This window comes from Gracilinanus agilis, chromosome 1 (assembly GCF_016433145.1).
Source record: "Gracilinanus agilis isolate LMUSP501 chromosome 1, AgileGrace, whole genome shotgun sequence".
Classification (NCBI taxonomy): domain Eukaryota; kingdom Metazoa; phylum Chordata; class Mammalia; order Didelphimorphia; family Didelphidae; genus Gracilinanus; species Gracilinanus agilis.
In genome coordinates, this window is record NC_058130.1 from 224,582,290 (window position 1) to 224,594,728 (window position 12,439).

Sequence of the window (12,439 nt, forward strand, 5' to 3'; positions counted from 1 at the left end):
GGATTATAATCTCAATGGAGTGTCTTACTTTTTAATTCTAATTTCTTCTTATTTTCTCTGTTCATTGGTTTTTATACTTGATCCTTTTGTAATACAGGTATCTAAAGGTAAAGGTAATTGGAGCTTTAAGTATTAGTTTTGGTATATCCCAAGTACTCCTAAGCTTGTGGAATAGTATGCTATTTGGGGTAGACATTAATAAAGCAGTTGCCTCTGTAGCCTATAATTGACAACTTGGGCAGTACCCAAGATTCAGTCCTTGATCTCTGCTTTTAGGTCTATACTTTTCCCCTTTAGAGTCTCTTCTATTTTTGCTGTTTTAGCTATGAAAATATAGAGATGTTAAAAATCTTTTTCTCTAGTGTTAACTTTTCTTTTGAACTTAGTCATATATCTTCCTACTGTGTGTTTCTGTTTGGATGTTTTTCCCTTAAACCAACTGCATTCGTGTATCCTTACTGTCCCCTATTGACTACACCTTCCCAAGGAAGCTCCTGAGCTGTTTAGGAGTGTGTAACATTTTTTCATATACTTAGATTGCGAGTCTCATAAATTTATCCTTTTCTTTTCCTTAACCTCTAGACAACATGCTATTCAAAGGTTTTCATTACCTTTCCCATCCTTAAACTTTGTTAGACACTATCATTCCCATAAGCTGTGGTCTTAGATCACTCTTCCTTTAAAAAGAAAAGAAGAAAAGAAATTTATTTATTTTAATATCAGATTTCCACATAAGTTTTCCAAAGTTATGTAGGGGATAAAATTAATGGTTTGACTAAATATAAGAGAATGTGGTCACCAATATTATAACTCAAGTCAAAAATGACTTTTTTTTAATTTAGTAACTTTATTTACAAAATAGAGGGAAAGAATAAAGTAGAGAAATGTGAAAGAGGGTAGAGTAAGCAGTCTAGCTAATCACCCTAAATGTTTGCTCTAGTGCCTGTTTCAGTGCTGGCTGGGCTAATTAATTAGCCCTCCACTGGAGGACTCTCAGCCAGAGGGCAGTATAGCCAGATGACCTAGTGGTGAAAAACCATGCGGCCTCCTGGAAACTAATCTCTCCAGAAGTCAGGAAAGGAGGCAGCTTTTTCACTCACCCATGTTGTAGTCCAAAGGGGAAGATCCAAAAGCAGTCTTACCAAATGCTAGGGTCCCAGGAGAAGGTCCTCCACCAGCCTCCAGGCCTTTGAAAGAGCTCGAAGATCTCTTAACAGGAAGTTTTGGCCACTTTTAAAGGCCCTACTTCACATCACTTCCTGTTCCTTCCTCCACTTTAGGGGACCAATTGTAATCTCTAAATTTGTTTAGGACTGCCCAGAGGGCAGTCAGTTGCTTTTGGAGGTGCAAACCCCTTTAGTAAGTAGTTTGTGGACTTCCCCTACTTTAGGGTTAAGTATGAGTGTATTTGCTTTTGTTGATTAAATTTAATTCTTTTTCTTTTTTTTTTTTTAAACCCTTGTACTTCGGTGTATTGTCTCATAGGTGGAAGATTGGTAAGGGTGGGCAATGGGGGTCAAGTGACCTGCCCAGGGTCACACAGCTGGGAAGTGACTGAGGCTGGGTTTGAACCTAGGACCTCCTGTCTCTAGGCCTGACTCTCACTCCACTGAGCTACCCAGCTGCCCCCTGTTGATTAAATTTAAAAGTAGGCAAGGGGAGAGTTAATCCTAACTTCAAAGCTATATGATCCAGATTTTCTCCTTCCTTTCTTCCCTCCTCCCTCCTAGAGCTGGCAAGCAATTCAATCTGGGTTATATATGTATTATTGCCCAAAACATATTTCTATATATTCTTCCCTTTCTAAGCCAAAACTGTCTACTCTGTGCCTCCACATCCTTTTCTTCTCACCTATTTGACAGTCCTTCAACATCACTACTCAACAAAATTATTCCCTCCAAAATTGCCAGAGATCTCTCAGGTGTCAAATCCCAAAGGTCTTTTTCTGGTTACGGATATTTTCTCCCTGCCTGCTGCATTTAACACTGCTGGCCACCCTCTTCCTCCTGGATACTTTCTCCTCTCTGGATTATCATGATAATCTCCCCCTGACACCTTTCAGTATAACCATTCCTTAGTCTCCTTTGCTGGTTCACCATCCATACCATGCTTTCTAACTGCGTACCTGTGTTGTATCCTAGGCCTCCCTCCCCCCCTTCTGTTTTCTTTTCATGTGTGTTCTCACTTCATATTTTTTATATTTCTTGCATCTGGAATGTATGCTCATCTACATTTCCCCCCCAAATGATTGAAAACCTAAAATTTTCTTTAAGATGTACTTCAGTGTGGCCTTTCCAGATTAGTTTAGTCCAGAGAGAAATTTTCTGTTTAAAATTCATAACATCTGTTATCCATATCACTTTTCCTAGTAAAAGAGGGGTATAAAATTTCTTATTACTCTGTAATTTAACTTTTGTATTGCCCATTTTTTTTGTGTTCTCTTTCCTGTTTTGTTTATAGAGACTTTTAGGCAAGGATTTATTTCATTTAGCAAAGTGCTGTGTAGGTAGTAAATAACAGCAAAAGTTATTTGTTAAGTAAGTAAATCAGAAACTTTTTGAATTCTAAGAGATCTTATGTAACTAGTCTGACATTTTATAGATGAGGAAACAGAGATTTGAAGTTACTTGGCCAAATTTGCCTCATGATTAAGTGATAGAACTTTGATTCAGATTTTTCTGTTGCACTGCTAAAGTAGACATTTTTTCCTGTATCAACTAGATGTAATTAACATTAAGGCGAAAGAAGAGATCCATTTCTGTATGCCTTTTTATATATAGCGAATGTTTTCTTTTGAGATGAAATTTTTTTTTTTTTCTTACTGGGAGTTTTTTACTTTATATGTCTTCATAAATGAATGTTCTGTATCCTATCTAGGACCTCAGTCATGTGGCCTCTGGGGAGTCAGTAGATGAAGATATTCCTCCTCCATCAGTATCATTACCAAAATTAGCAGCACTTCTTCGAGTATTCAGTACTGTGGTGAGAAGTATTGGAGAGCGCTTCAGCCCAATCAGAGGTCCTCCAATTACAGAAGCATATGTAACAGATGTAAGATTTTTTTTTAAACTATCTTTTATATGACATTGGGAAAAAAGAGATCTTTAAGCCGCAGTAACTTTTAATTTTGACTTTTGTAACACTTGTCAGTTTTCTCCGATTCATATTAGATTGATTAGAATTCAAATAAGAAAGGAGGAAAACCCACCCTTACCACTCTTCCACCTATGAGACAATACACCGAAAAGTATAAGGGTTTAAAAAAAAAAAAAAGAAAGAAAGGAGGAAAAATGATTGTCTCAAGAGGTAGGAAAGCTGAACAACAAAGAAAGAAACAGAAAAACATAAAAGGATAGAACTTATTAAGTATGTAACAAATTAGAGCTTATTTTAGTTGAGAAAACAGCTCTCATGTCTCAGTAGCCATTGAGAGTATCACTGCATTACAACAGAGTATAATAAAGTATGTTTATTAATAATGATCTTTATAATAATATAATTAACATTATACCCCTTGCTTAGAAAGGCAGAGAAATATGTGACATATTTTAGAATGATTTGTATTAGGAATGGTTTCAAATTATTTGTGATTAAAAGGACATAAATATTCATTGAGGACAGAAACCACTATCTAATGCTGTATTCTCTGATGCTAGATGAATGTGATCTCTCTGTATAGGGGATTCTTATTTTAATTGCAAGAATGGGTTATATGATGATTTCATTCAGACAAATAAGATGAACTGCTGATGTTTAAACCAAACCTATATTTTATATTCTTGTGCCATTGCTTGCATCTTTGTTAGAGGTCCGATTAGTCTTTAAAAACTAATGTGTAGGCAGTTAAACATGTCTCTTAAAAGAGAAAGTAAAGCAGCCTAATTAATAGCTTTATAGTTATATGAGTTACAGAATTAATTTGGACTTTAAGCAAAAATCATTTTAAATTCTCTTTAGGCTTTTTCATTGCTTTTTTTTATGAGCAATGGTTAAAAAATATTATTAGAGACTATTATATCCTAGCATTTGTACACTTCTTTCCCCCAAAATGTATTCATTGGAAATTTAGTATAAAAGTATTAATTATCCCACTTGAAGAGTTGTTTAAAATATTATAAAATATACTCATCCTGGCACTCATTAATGGTCAGCCTTTTCTTTTGAAAGATGACAGTTCATGGTTTAAAAGAGAAAACAAGTTAATTAGCAACAGTTGTTCATCATGCTTAGCCAATGTCATCCTTTTTTTTTTTTTTTTTAAACTCCCCTTTCTTAACTTTATTTGCAATAATAAATATGTGTTAGAATGAATTCCAATTCTTGTTATGTTAGAACTCTAGAATTTTCTGGCTTAAGACCATTTTAGTGTCTTAGTATATTGAATCCATTCTTGTTGTTTGATTAATGTAAAATACCATTATCAAGATTTATCATTTGTAAATAAAGTTAGACAAAAATACAATGAAAAGAACATAGGCTTTATAGTCCAAGGACCTGGATTCAGATCCCGAACCTTCTGCATTCTTGGCAATCTGACACTGACTTTGGTAGGTCACTCTCTGGACCTCAGTTTCCTGACTGTAAGATGAGTGGATTGAAGGTCTCTGATCCTATTGTCCTATTAAAGATAATTTTAAAAGTTAAGGTTAATTAAATTTAGAAATTTTTAAATTTTAAGATTATTTTTTTCTCATTTGTCAGGTACTGTACAGAGTAATGAGATGTGTAACTGCTGCAAACCAAGTATTTTTTTCTGAGGCAGTTCTGACAGCTGCCAATGAGTGTGTTGGTGTTTTGCTTGGTAGCTTAGACCCTAGCATGTCTATACATTGTGACATGGTCATCACATATGGATTAGATCAGTTGGAGAATTGCCAGACTTGTGGTACCGATTATATTATCTCAGTCTTGAATTTGCTCACATTGGTAAGTATTTTGTTCTAGCTTCTCTTACTTTTTTAATTTATTGATTTAAATTTAAATTGGTATGTTTTCATATATTTACTTATAGCATAATATGCTTTTTCAATACAGTATTTTCATCTCCGAAGTATTTCTAAGTCTTGCACAAAATTGTAGAAGTACTTAAATAATCATTTTAGAGAATCATCATTATGTTTTGCTTCTTTTCCACTCAAATTTTTGTGTAACATTTTTTAAAGGATTAGTTTAATTTTCTTAATCTTCTTCCAGATGGCTTATTTTTATTGACCAAAATGTTACTTGTTGCAGTAACTCATTCTTTTGAATATATGACTACAAAATACATTGAATACATAAGTATATGGGTCTCAGTAGAAAACACTTTTTTTTAAAAAAAAAAGTATTTCTGTAGAGATTACAGCCCAGTTAGTATATTTCAAGTTTATCTAGTGTGCTCATCCTGTTTAAAAGCACAGATTTTTGTCTTGGAGTTTAAATAATGATTATGCTTCTGTAACTATTGAGTAGATTAATTCTTAGTTGCAGTTATTTTAAATTTAAATAGTTTATAAAAATTTGGACTTAGCTCATGAAGTTTGGGTTTTTTTAAATATAACTGAGACAAATATTGCTATCTTATGCTTTTAGATTGTTGAACAGATAAATACAAAGTTACCATCATCATTCGTAGAAAAACTGTTTATACCAGCATCTAAACTACTACTTCTGCGTTACCATAAAGAAAAAGAGGTAAGTAGTAAGTAGATACAAAGTTCATTTGTGGGGGAAAGGGAATTGGTAAACATTCTTTATTTCATAAAGGATGTAAGTATCTGTAGATGATCTGCTGAATAATTGTTTTCTGAATTTTTAGATTGAAAAGAATTCTTTGAATAAATATTTGTTGATTATGCTAGTACTATACTGGTGTAGGTTGAAGGAAACTAGATTTCTATGTGACTGGAAAAAAATTAAAAATTTTTAATGTTCATTATTTCATCATCATCATTATAAAGATTTATGGCTGTTGTTAAAAAGTTTTGTTTGAACCCCCTACATACATTTAAGCTCTACAGGTTTATAGTTTACAAATTTTGTAATTTTGTTTGTAAACAAAACTTGTTTTAAAAGGAATCAATTTGTGTTTTAATGAAGTCATAGTATCCGAAGAAGTCAGATTTCTAACTTCTTGTTTTACTCTTTTCTGGCCAAGTAATAAACCCTACAAAACTAAACAAAAGAAATGCATAAATGTTCTTTTCAATCATTTTTGTTTAGAAATTTGCTTTGGAATGTTTTAAAGAAATTTTTTATTATTTCTTCAAATTAATTAATACTTATCGGTATGATTATTGATAGCTTTCAAAGCATATGCCGAGCATTTGGATCTTGGAAATATGTCAGAAATGAGCTGAAATAGAAAAATTATCTTCTTTTGAGTTGTTTTCTTAAATTTTCAAGGTTGTTGCTGTAGCTCATGCTGTATATCAAGCTGTACTCAGCCTGAAGAATATTCCTGTTTTGGAGACTGCCTACAGGCTAATTTTGGGAGAAATGACCTGTGCACTGAACAATCTCCTACATAACCTACAACTTCCTGAAGCCTGTTCTGAAATCCAGCATGATGCTTTTAAGAACCATGTATTCAATGTAGACAATGCAAAATTTGTAGTTATATTTGACCTCAGTGCATTAACCACAATTGGAAATGCCAAAAACTCTTTGATTGGGGTAAGTCTTTAGTACTTTTTTTGGTTCATTCTTCCTACTTATTTCTGAAGTATCAACTGTATTTGACTAGAGTCACATCATTGTAACTCCAAAATTACTATTCAGGTTAAGTTTAAATGTTCCTTTCAGTATGCTTTTTATTTGTGCCTGAGAAGTAAATCTATCTAGGTTTATGAATATGCACAAAACAAGGCAACCTAACACTTGCCATTATTAATGGATATTAAAGGTGTATTTAAGTTTGCTATTTTCTAGAAAATATATTGAATTTTTTTACTTTTCTATGTTTTGGTATCTTCCAAACATGTCAGTTATTCAGGAAGTTAATTTCTTAACTCAGATTTATCCAGAATATCCAAGTATGTTTCAGGAAACCATGAGTTTATCTGATTTTGGTTTATCATTTGACTTTTTACCTATACTTATAATGAACATTTGCAAAATGAGATATCCAGAAACTCCATGAAATATTATTTCTTGTTTCCTTTGGACTCATGGTGAGACTCTACCCATTTCTTTATTTACCTCTTTAGGAATACCTTTACATCTTCTTTCTATTTAGTTGCAGCCTCCATGTGTCTTATAGTTTAATGTGTGGTGAGAACAATTATAATGCAATTAATATGCTTCCAGTGAAATGTGAATTTGTTGGTCACTGGCCAATTTTCAATATTTATAGTACCAATATTTAAAATTAAGCTTATGAAAATAATTTCTGTACCAATTTCAGTTGCAAAAAGGCAAAAAAAAAAAGACCTTTCTCTTCTTAGCTTAGTAAGATCATTCAGTTTAAGTCAGTAGTATATCTTAATAATGATTTCAGCATAATTTTTGAGCTAACCAGCTTGGTTTAATGGAAGAAGAATTCTGAAGTCCTAATTCTAAACTGAACTTGCTGTTTAATATTTAATAGGTCGTAAGCTCCTTGAGGGCATAAACTTGTCTTTTGCCTCTTTTTTGTATCCTCAGAGCACAGCATTGTGCCTGGTATATTGTAGTCACTTAATAAATGTTTGTTGGTTATTGAGTACTTATGTGACCTTGAGTATATGTTGTTTTAGAGCCAGTTAGGTGGTGTATTAATAGAGTGCTGATCAGAAAGACTTGAGTTCAGATCCAGTTATAGATACTTACTTGCCGTTTAAACCATGGCAAATTTGCTTAAGATTCTGCAACTATAAAAATGAACATAATTACAGCACTACCTCCAAGATTTGTTGTGAGATTCAAATGAGATAACATTTACAAAGCACTTAGCACAGTATCTGACACATAGTAGGCACTATATAAATGCCTATTCCCTTCTCTATAGGAGAAAGTAAATATGGTTAGAACAAGGAACTAAGGCCAAAGACTTGCTTCTAAAGGCTACTTTATTCATGAAAGTTATTCTGAAGGTGGTAGTCAAAAGGAACATTGAACACTCACAAAATATGAAATTTACTATATTACTGATAAAGAAATCTGGTTACTACATAGGATTTGTTTCTGATTGGTTATATGCATTCATACTTTAGATTTGTTGATTTTGACTCCTGTGTTAACACCAGATTAGAGCAATGTAACATTATTATATATATTACAATATATTATATTATATAATAGAACAATGTAACAATAGAGATTAAACAATGTAACATTACAACAGATCGTACTTGATGTATTCAGACAAGTTATTAATCTTGAAAAATGGGAAATGGAAAAAGAAGCAAACATTGATCTGGAATGTGATTTCCTATGGAACTTTTACCAATATAAAGCTGTCACTTCAGTGAGGAGGCAAAAAAGATTCAAACAATTGCCATCAATCTGTACCATCTCTAGACCACACTGTCTTCATTGAGAACAGAAGAACCATTATACTGTATACTAATATTTTAGTCTCTGATGCGTTTCCATCTTTAATTCTTATATATAAGGAAGTAAAAGTGAGACTAAGATGAAGATAGGAATTGAAGACCAAGAATACATGGGGGAAATCTGTACCTTGCAAGTGACACAATTTTAAATGCATTGAAGTATCAATTCTCAAAATAACTCAAGTGGTAAAGATATCTAATAATTGCAAAGAATCCTAGACATTAGTAGTGAGTAAGACTCAAGAGGATATTACTTGCTTGAGCTAAATATTAGTAAGACTTGTCTTTTTAAAATCTATGATAATAATCTGCATGCATGTCTATGAAAAGCCACTAGGTAAGCTTTCATAAATAATATTTTGAAGTATAATGTGATTGTAGTCTCAAAAGTTGTGCCTAGGTGTAAAGAATACAAGGTTCCACTGTTTTATTGCTTATACAGAAACTTTTGGTTCAGTATTACTCCTCTAATAAAATGTTCGTCAGTCTTCAGATAATATCAAGGAATGTGAAAAACAGGGAAATCAGTATGCTAATGTCATGGAAGATATTAGTGCAGTGGCCAAAAAAGAGGTAATCCTTTATAACTTGACGCTGAGATTCATCACATAGTCCTGTTTGAGGGTATGCTGATTGTGTCAAACCCCCAAACACTACAGAACCCTCTCATTAAGGTATATGCGTACTCATTCATTAGACCTCACAGTCCACTTGTTTGATATTTTGTGAATTAAAAATGTCAGTTGTCCATTCGAATGGATACCCATTGAATTAGTCCCCCAGTACAACTTATATGTTGGATAGAAACAGCTACTAGTCATTGTCCTGACTTGAACAGATAGAAGAGAATAACCTAGATTGTATTTTAAAAATTATGCAGTGCCTTTGAAGGTCCCTTGAAACTAAAACCCCATCCCTTTGTTCTTGGTGATGGTAGATAACTAAATCATGAAATGATTCACTCACTCTTTCTAAAGAATTGACATTGTAGGAGACCAGAGAGGCAATGGAGTAATGTATTTTTTTAAACCCTTACCTTCCATCTTAGAATCAGTACTTTGGGTTGTTTCCAAGGCAGAAGAACTGTAAGGGCTAGGCAATGGGGGTTAAGTGACTCGCCAAGGGTCACATAGCTAAGAAGTGTCTGAGACCAGATTTGAACGGAGGACCTTCATCTCTAGGCCTGGCTCTCAATCCACTGAGCCACCCAGTTGCCCCTGGAGTATTGTATTTTAATAGGCTTTAATAAGTTGTAAACCCTTATGAATTGTATTCTAAAATGTAAAAGATGCCTTCTGGAAAATGTATCATTATGAAAAGTTCTGGAGGGGATGAAAAACAGGAGCCGGTTCTGTTATTTGTCATTTATCAAGCATTTATTTTGTGCCAAGCACTGTGCTAGTTCTAGGGATATAAGAAGTTTGTATCCCATCAGGATATGTATACATATATCAGTTTATTTAAAAAAAAAAATACAAAGTAGTGAGCAGGGAAGGGCATTAACAGAAGGAATCAGGAAAGGCTTTGTGTAGAAGATTTCTTAATCTGCAGTGTGTAAACTTTTTTAATTTATATTTTATTTGTATATATACTTCAACATGATTGGTTTCCCTAAAGATTATATTTTTTTCTTAAAACTTTTACTTAAAATCATTCTTAGGGGCAGGTAGGAAGCACAGGGTAGAACATCAGGCCTGAGAGTTGGGAGGAACTGATTCAAATTTGGCTTTTGACACTTCCTAGCCAGGTGACCCTGGGCAAGTCACCCCAATTGCTCTTTACCTCTCTTCTGTTTTAGTATTGATATTAAGATGGAAGATTTTTTTAAAAATCATTGTTAGGTTTTGTAGGATTTTTTTTTTCTAAAAGCCAGATAGAGGAATTTATTTTATATGAAGGGCAATAAGAAGGCATTGGAATTGATCTAGTAGGAGAGAGACATGGTGAGATCTGTACTTCAGAAAAATCACAATGGCCGTTGTGTGAAAAATACAAGGCATGGAGAAGTACTAAGAACCTGTTGTGATTATCTAGGTGAGATTTGATAAGAACCTGAACATAAAGGGGAAATGGCTATTAAAATGGAGAGAAAAGGTTTACTAAAGTAGATGCTAGGGACATAGAAAAGGCAAGATTTGGCAAGATTCAATGTGAAGGTTAGGGGAGAAAGAAGAGTCTAAGATAATGCCAAGGTTACCAGCCTGGGAAATGGAAAGAATGGTGACATCTTCCAGAGAAAAAGGAAAATTTGGAAAGGGCTTGGGGGTAGGAACATTTGGGGAACAGCAGTGAGTTTAATTTGAGACTTACTGAGTTTGAGCTGTTTCCATAATGTCCAGTTTGAAATGACTGATAAGCAATTGGTGATTTGGGGCTAGATGCAGAGATCAGCAACTCATCTACATAGAGGTGACAGACAAACCCAGTGGAGTTCATAAATTTACCAGAGGAGAAAAGAGAAGGGGGCCTAGGACACAAAGCAGGAGTACATCCTCAGTTCAAAGGCATGATGATATAGATGAAGAGCCAGCAAAGGAGACTGAGGAATGATCATATTGGCAGGTATCAGAGGGAGGTTGCCATGATAATCCAGGAGGAAGAAGGTGGTCAGCAATGTCAAATGCAGCAGGTAGGGGGAGAAGATTTGTAATCGGAAAAAGACTATTGGGATTTGACACCTGAGATTTCTCTGGCAACTTTGGAGGGAGTGATTTTGAGTGATGATATTGGAGGGCTGCCAGATAACTGAGAAAAAAGGATATTGGAGGCACTGGGTATAGATAGCTTTGGTTTCGAAAGGGAAAAACGACCTAGGACTATAGCTTGAGGGGAATGGTAGTGTCTAGAAAGATTTTTTTTTTTAAGCATGGGGTAGACTTGAATAAATTTGAAGGCAGGAGGGTAGGAAAAGAATAAAAAGATCAAAACATTTTCTGGGATAAGGAAGAACATTGAGAGTACAGTCTTCCAGAAAAGATAGGTGGGGGTGGGATCAAATGTATGCACATAGGGGTGTTCTTTAGCAAGCAAAAGGCGAGAAGAATGGGAGATAATATTGACAAGATTTTTTTTTTTGGTGGGGGGGGAAAGAATGTAAAGAGAATGGGGAAGAATGAACTTACTGAATAGTCTTAGTTTTCTGAAGAGAAAAGTTTTAAACATCAAATAAAAGTTGAATCAAGAGTTGAGGTTAAATAATAAGGAACTTAAGTTGTGAACTCCTTTAGTGTATTCATCTACCTATGAGCAAGAGTATTCCAGGGTCGACCTGTTAAGAGCTAGAAGAAGGGGACCTATTGGGTATGGGGTGAGGATTAGAGAACAATTTAAGGGTTGATATGGCTAACTCTTGGCTTGATTGTGGAGGAGAAAGAGAATTACTGATATTTGGAAATATTAGACAACTTAATGGAGAAAAACAAGTTTGGAAGAGATGGAATGACAAACTATAAGATAAGGACAGAATTTCTAATTGGGAAAGTAGAACACTTGTAGGTAATGATTAGAATCTAGTGTGTGAACATCTTATATGTGGCTGAAGTAGAATGGAGTGAACCATGAGATTTAAAAAGCTTGAGGGAGGGCAGCTAAGGGTCTAAGAGACAGGAAGTCCTGGGTTCAAATCAGACCTCATACTTCCTAGTTGTATGACCCTGGGCAAGTCACTTAACCCCCATTGCCTAGCTCAGTGATGGCAAACCTATGGCATACAGAGCCCTCTCTGTGGGCACACTTATGGTTGCCTGCCAGAGTTCATTATTAGAAAGCCAGAGGGACTCAGGGTGCAGCTGTTCCTCTCCCTCTCTCCATGTGCCCGAGGACATTTCTCACTTCTCCCACCCCTCTGTTCAGCTGCCCAAAGGGAGCACTTCCTCCCTTCCCTGTGGGTGGGGGAATAGGGAGGATACTGCACTAGGTCTCTGGGG

At 34.7% G+C, this 12,439-nt stretch overlaps 1 protein-coding gene across 1 annotated transcript in view; it reads left to right on the forward strand.

The window, feature by feature from the left end:
* The window catches only part of SMG1 (SMG1 nonsense mediated mRNA decay associated PI3K related kinase), a 110,572-nt gene that overhangs the window by 36,234 nt on the left and 61,899 nt on the right, over positions 1-12,439 (forward strand). Inside the window, exons 10-13 of the mRNA XM_044660426.1 lie at positions 2,878-3,051; positions 4,702-4,926; positions 5,572-5,673; positions 6,385-6,654. Of these exons, the coding sequence (XP_044516361.1) occupies positions 2,878-3,051; positions 4,702-4,926; positions 5,572-5,673; positions 6,385-6,654 (771 nt within the window). The remainder of the gene's footprint in view (positions 1-2,877; positions 3,052-4,701; positions 4,927-5,571; positions 5,674-6,384; positions 6,655-12,439) is intronic.